This window comes from Primulina huaijiensis, unplaced genomic scaffold (assembly GCF_012295235.1).
Source record: "Primulina huaijiensis isolate GDHJ02 unplaced genomic scaffold, ASM1229523v2 scaffold29623, whole genome shotgun sequence".
NCBI classification, from domain to species: domain Eukaryota; kingdom Viridiplantae; phylum Streptophyta; class Magnoliopsida; order Lamiales; family Gesneriaceae; genus Primulina; species Primulina huaijiensis.
The window spans coordinates 1-7,295 of NW_027357036.1; the positions used below are offsets into that span (position 1 = coordinate 1).

At 34.7% G+C, this 7,295-nt stretch overlaps 1 protein-coding gene across 1 annotated transcript; it reads left to right on the forward strand.

Moving 5' to 3' along the window:
* The first annotated feature begins 1,962 nt into the window (after positions 1-1,962).
* LOC140967918 (uncharacterized) lies at positions 1,963-6,689 on the forward strand. Its single transcript, XM_073428704.1, has 8 exons — positions 1,963-2,321; positions 2,733-2,996; positions 3,118-3,340; positions 3,560-3,706; positions 3,809-3,932; positions 4,611-5,579; positions 5,864-6,033; positions 6,632-6,689. Exons 2-5 carry the CDS (start codon positions 2,770-2,772, stop codon positions 3,902-3,904), a joined length of 693 nt encoding a protein of 230 aa, XP_073284805.1. The 5' UTR covers positions 1,963-2,321; positions 2,733-2,769; the 3' UTR covers positions 3,905-3,932; positions 4,611-5,579; positions 5,864-6,033; positions 6,632-6,689.
* The last annotated feature ends 606 nt before the right edge of the window (positions 6,690-7,295 follow it).

Consider the following 7,295-nt stretch of genomic DNA (forward strand, 5'->3'; position numbering starts at 1 on the left):
GCTCATTGTTTAGATTTGATGCTTGAGGAAATATTCAAAATTCCTGACCTCAAAAAATTGCATGAACGGGCATTGATGGTGAATGGTTATATTTACAATAGACCACAATTGTTGAGCATGATGAGAGAGTTTACTGGACAGAGAGACATGATAAGAACTGCAAAGACTCGTTTCGCAACCGCTTTTTTGACTTTAAAGCGGTTTCAAGTTCAACAAGCAAATTTGAGAAAGATGTTTACATCTGAAAAGTGGGCAAAAAGTCGATATTCTAAAGAGGCGGCTGGAAAACGTGTAGCAGAAGTGATATTGATGCCTTCTTTTTGGAAAACTACAGTTTTTGCATTAAAAGTTGGCGGCCCATTGCTGAAAGTATTGCGACTAGTAAACGGTGAAAAAAGGTCCCCAATGGGTTACATCTATGAGGCAATGGACAGAGCCAAAGAAGCTATCGCTGCATCATTTAATAATAATGAAGAGAAATATCGTGGTATTTTTGAAATCATCGACAAAAGATGGAACGTTCAACTCCATCATCCTTTGCATGCGGCTGGATATTTCTTAAATCCTGAGTTTTTTTACTCAAATCGTGACATAGAAAATGATGAAGAAGTGTTGGAAGGTCTGTACAAATGCATAGCTAGATTGGTGCGAGGTGAATATTTACAAGATAAGATTACAAATCAATTGGATAAATACAAAAAAGCAGAAGGACTTTTTGGTTTACCCATGGCTATTAGACAAAGAGCTTCAAAATCACCAGGTAAATAATATTTTGTGCAATATTAATTTATTTCTCAAACATTGCTTATAGTATAGAATATAGATACAAACTTTGAATGATAAGAAATTTAATCTTATATTTTTTTTGTGTTTCAACTTTCAAGCTGATTGGTGGTCTTCTTATAGTGCATCAACACCTGAATTAAAAACATTTGCAATGAAGATTTTGTACCTCACATGTTCTTCTTTAGGTTGTGAACGTAATTGGAGTGTATTTGAACATGTAAGTTAGAAGTTTTTTTTACATATTAAATTTTATATTATGGAGTATGAACCTAACTTCTTACTTTCTATTTTTTTGGCAGATACATTCTAAAAAAAGAAATAGGCTATCTCAACAACGATTGAATGATTTGGTATATATCAAATATAACAGAGCGTTGAGGCGAAGATATGCCATGCGAGACAAGATTGATCCTATTTCTTTGTCAGAAATAGATGATAGTAACGAATGGTTGTTGTGAAAGTTGGATTATAGTGATAACGAGAATGATGATAACGATTTGGTCTTTGAAGATGATGATTTGCGTTGGAGTGATGTAGCACAAGCGGTTGGGGTTAGTGAAAGTGCATATGACTTTCGATCTCGAAATGAATCTACTTCAAAAAAAGCGTCATCATCCACTTCAGCAAAAAAAAAAAGCAATCTTCAGCTCGAACTAGTCTTGTGGATGAAGTGGATGAAGAAGAGATCAACATTGATGATGAAACTGAAGAAGAAGAAGATACTGATGGATACAAATCAAGTGATGGGGCTGATGACGTAGATTTGGAAGATGAAGATGACGATTAAAATAACATTTGATATTTCATCTATCACATTTTGAAAGACTTTTTATTTTATTTTGTTTTTTTTGATAATATTTTGTTTATTGTGGCGTGACGTAGATTTGGAAGATGAAGATGACGATTATAATGACATTTGATATTTCATCTATTACATTTTCAAGGACTTTTGATTTTATTTTGATTTTTTTGATAATATTTTGTTTATTGCGCTTTTTTCCGTTAAGCGTGCGCTTCGCTTTGCGCTTCGCGCTTGAAGCCCCAAGACACTTGAGCGCTTTTTTGCGCCTCGCGCTTTTGACAACTATGGTACGCATATAAATTTTCTTGGCCGTCGCCAATTTCAATTTGTACACGCTACTTCTTTTAACATGTGTCATATTTCTTACACTTTATTCTTGCTTAACATGATTCAATTTTACAGTGGGTTTTCATTAGGCTATTGATATCTGAATTATAACTTTGTCTGCATAGGCAGCATCATTTTATCCTGAAAATTTAAGTTTTTTGTGATTCATGAATCATGAATGCAATTCTCAATGCTGCTAATTTTGCAGGCGCTAATTTGAAATCTGGCGTGAACTGAGCATTTTGCCACAATGCATACCAGTCATTTATTAAGCTAATCCATAGGAAGAGACTCTGCTCATGGCAGTATGTGCAATTATTCCATCCATTGCCAAGCTACAAGCTTATGAATTTTTTTTAAAAGAGCCGTTATTGCTGACAAAAACTTCTCATGTGCCAACTCAAAGGTTTCTTTTACATATTCAGTTTGTTCAGTATCCTCCTAATATGCATAAAATCTTTGTCATCACTTGGATCGACTTTTTTTCGCTGAAGTCATTCTGCTGAAATAAGTGTAATTGTGTTGTAGTCAACCAATAGATTTTTTTTCCATTTGCTATAAAACATCAGTCTTTTCAGTTTAACTTCGATTATATTTCTTCTCATGTATGTATTTGTGCTTGTTTGAAAATGTTGTGCTGTCATGGGAAAACTTGGATTAGATGTATATGTAGGATTTTTTATTTTAAATTCTCAAGCGTATTTAACTATGAGCTATATATTCATTAAATGATGTTTTACATTTGTATCGATTCTTGATAATTTATAGGAATATTTATTGTACGAGTTGTAAAGTTGAGCAATTATCTCTGTGGAAGGCCCACGACCTCATTGCTCCATGCTTAAGCATGTCAAATGGAATTCCAAATCCCAAGACTCTTAATTTGCTTGGGTGCCCTGGTGAGTGCTGATGGTGCTAATTCTTCTGACTGGGTTCCTGTTGCGGACCAGGTCCTCCTGTTGGAGAGTATGATCCTTACGTTTATTGCTGGAGCAATTCCTAGTGAAAAGTACTTGAATAATAATGCGACAAGCAGATACCAGGATGATGTCGTCCCTGAAAGCTCTTCTTCCTTGGGTGGGTAAGGAAGGTTAACTATCGAAATCTCATCACGGTTTATATCTTTTGTGTGTAAGATTCTGCTTAGATATTAATAGGGTTCTGTTATATTCCGTTTTATGATTTGGTTTATTTGATTGCAGTGAAATGACCAATGATAATAAGGTTTACTTGCAGTTTGCGTGGGATGTTGTGAAAGGCAAGCTTATGGATTCCTTATCTGCTATTGATGTTGAGGTAGATTTAAGAGAAACACTTTCAGAATTTGAAGGAGACAATACAAAACGGCAGTCTAGTTTGTGTCCTGTTGCTGTGGGTCCCAGAATAAGATTGCTATGGACATCATTTCAGTGGTTCAACAAAGAGGCAGGCACTTTATTCTTGTTGTCGTGTACTTGCATTCCTTGTTTGTGTTGTTAGGAATTGCAAACCTTTTTTAAAAGGATTTTGGTTAAGGGGAAGAAGTTTTCCTTGGATTTTTCTTAGTACCTGCACAGACCAAAGACGCTAGTAATTTTTCACTTTTTCCCCCTTCGATATTTAATCTTCTGGTTTGAACAGAGGGTTAATAAATCTCTTCTTTAGGTGTCAAATATTTCTGCAAACTGTGTCTCAAAGTCAACCGAGGACTTTTCCTCTGTCTTTGCTGAAATTATTCTGAATTGCAGCCATAATCTATGTAAAGCATGGCTGGAAGATGAACTTCGACTGGTGTCCCGAAAACCTGACAAGGTTTGTTACCTCATGATTATAATTGGTACACATAATTGCTGCAATTAGCTTTCTAAATTCCTTCGATAAGCGTAAATATTATTTCGTTTCCTCCACTATTAGGAACTTCCTTCTTTGGTGGTCAATAAATTTGGTGCCTATGACAGTCTAATTCAAATTACAGAAAGTCTGGCAAGGAGGATTTATATGTGGAATTGACATATGCCCTTAAATTTGGGTCTTCCAGGTAATAAAATAGTGTTTGAAATATTTTGAAGGTTGAAAATGTTTCTTTGCAAACCGGTTATTTAATTTGAAAGCATTGATGGGCATTTATTTTAGTTCCCCCTGTTGCCTTTTTGAAATGAGAATCTTCTTTATTTCCTTTATTATCTCCTTTCACACAGAAGTATGATTGTTAATAGAAAATAACTTCAGGATAGCTTTTGTATCTTCCATTGCCACGTAGAAACATGGCCTGGGTGGCTGTATGGGTTCCTGATTTCCTAAGATTTGTTTTGATAAACTTCTTCATGTGTGTCTCTATTAATTTTTTTGTTAAGTTACCCTGCCTTTTGCATGTTGTTTATCGAAATCTTTATTTTCTTTTGTTCTTTTGGGAGCTAATATTTTTCGTTTTAATTTGATGTTAGAGTGAATCAGATACGGCACCTTGGGATCTGCCTTTTATCGTTTCTTGGGTCCTCACAACTATTTAATGGTTGTAAACACTCTAGCATTTCGAGCAAAAGTAGTTGTTTTATATGATATGTGTATATTGATGCACACAATCACAGGTAATGGATAGTGCAAGGAGAATAGCTTTTGCAATGCTTGCCTAATCCATTCTCTTTTTAGAAGCAGATTGCATATGCATTGGACAAGGATCCACAGTTTTTTGAATTGCCCCTTTTTGTTTGATAAGGATGACGATGTTACAATTATAGCTTGTTTGCCCAACATGGAGTAGCAATACTAGAAGATCTGCTGATCACGTTGGCTGATGGCATTGCAAGCACGTATTTGGAGCTTATATCTGTGGACAGTAGCATGTTTAATGAAATGAACAACCTTGGCTTGAGCTTGTGTACCTTATCCACTAGAGCACTTCAGCGATTGCGCAATGAGGTGGAATTTATCTTTCACCTGGCCTGTCATTTTTATACAAATCTTCAGATACTTGTGTCAGTTTTTTAAGTTCTTTGAAAATGCTTTTCATCATAATGGTTCTTTTCTGAAGAGTTGTTCCATACTTCTCTCATGAAGTAATTGATTTTTATGAGAAATGAGTTTGTGTTCATTAAAATCAAATTCCCCACATATTATTTGGATTAGACCATACCTTTAAATTTTTTTTTCATTTACTGAAGGCAGTTGGTTATTCTTGTTTATAGTTGTTATTCATAACATTCTGAACAATTTGTGTGAGTCATATTGGGCATGCATTCAGAATCATGACTTTGTAGGCACCCGGCCCCAAGTTGTGTAGAAACTCAATGAGATCTGTTTATTACCATGAGTTTTAACATGGGGACCAAAGTTGCTAAAACTGTACGATCTGGAATGTAGAACATTGAGATATGCGAGCATTACAGTATAGGTGTTTTTGTAGATTTTAAGGTGCGAATCTCTGGTTCTCATGAACATTGAACCAATGGTTGCATCAAAACATGGCAGCAATTGTATCTATATATGAAGATAGGTTCGAACTTTGCACACTTCGAAGCCTATCCATTGAGAAGTCCTACACAAATGAGGCCGAAAATTTTATTTGGTGGAAACACTTCAGTTTGATGAGATCAGGACCTGTATCATCAGAACTGCATTTTGTTGTGATCAACCAGGTTTCTGTACCTTTTAAAAGGATCAAGGAATTAAGGGTTTTGACTGGGTGGTATGTTCTACTCCATTTCACGCACACACACGCGCGCGCGTGCATATACACACATCTTCAGATGTGCGAGCAACATTTTCTTATAATATGTTGCTGGTTGTCATTCTAAACATACTACTGATTGAAATTCAACTTAAACTCAGGTTTTGAATTCTAGCTATTTTTTGTAATTATTACCATTTCAAGAGCTGTTATATTTCTCAAATGTCAATGCAACTTCTGTTTTTAAGAAGCCAAGCTCTCAATGTTTCGAGCAAAAAGTTGGATGACTCTCAATGTTGCAGGAGGTACTATTTCAGTCTATTCCTTGAACTGGCAGATATCACCATGCCATTTGTAAGAACGGATGTTGCTAAAGTCAGTGATGCAATTTCATTCTTTCTGGTCAGCTTGATAGGGAGGTCATTAGTGCTTATCTACTCTGGAATTCGACAGTCCTTGCGATGGAAGTGAGGTAAAAACAATACATTACTTTGTTTCAGAGTTGTCCATCCCGTCATTTTTTTTCCTTTATTACTTCGCAACTTTCTTAGGTGTTACCATATCAAATCGATAACTTGGTTGTCCATTACGAGCTCCTTAGTTTGTGATTTGGGTAATTTTGATATTTTGAAGTGATATTTGCTTTTTATTTTGTCACTTTAATTGTTGATAAAAAAAAAAAACACAGCTTTTCGTACTTTGTGAGTAGGAACAATATTCTTGCCATGATCGTTAAAATTGAAAATGATATTAATTATCTCGTCTTGCAAGCTTGAAAATTTATTTGAATGAAAAGTCGTGGTGAAGATTATAAGATATCGTGCCTAAAGATTATGGTTTTTGGCACTTTTTTCAGAAGTCTATTGCACATGCATGAGGTTTGCAATCGATTGAAAGCGTCGTTTTCTTGGCGGTGTTATTTCTCCAAATCTTTTATTTTTATCTTATCGTTACTTACTTTTACCCGACGTTTCATTAAGAAAACGCATGATGGGATGTCACCTTTTTTTTAAAAAAAAAACTCGAAATGAGCTGTGTGAAATAATTTCCAAGCTAAAATTTTGTTCCAGTCGTTTGCACAGTAGCCTTAACCTGTGTTTCGCAGTTGATTTGTCAATCGATGGTGGGTGACAATGGGAAAACGACATGCATTGGCTAATAATTCTTTCGAAAAGATCACAAAAATATAAAAAGTACATTTCCGAAGATAATCCTAGAGCCCCACCATCTTTACACCACACATTACATGATCTTTCTCAAAGAAACTTCTTTACTTTAACCTGATTAATATTTCAGGCCCAACATTTTCTTGAAATGAGGTCTCCATTGTTGGCAATCACAAGATTTTCTTAGTCTTTATTTTGAAAAAACAAGGATTGTTAGAATTTTTTTTTTTTATCTAAATGTACGACTCGTTTATTGTTTTCTAAGAAGCCAATAATTTGGGATGAATGTAATAGTCTTTTTTATTTTTTTTTTACCTCATCATATCGTGTGCCTAAAAGTCGTAAATGATAGAGACGAGTACTTCTCCATCATAATTGATCATGAGGCTCTTACTTCTTAGCATGTCGAAATAATTATTTTAAATTGGGAGTTCTCAACTCTAAATTCCAAATATTTACTTCCTTCTTCAAAAAAATTTTAAAAAATTATTGGAAAATCAAAGTTCACAATTAAATTTTCTATTTTACCTTATTTAATGAGTGTTCTAAAAAGAAAAAATATTTTGTG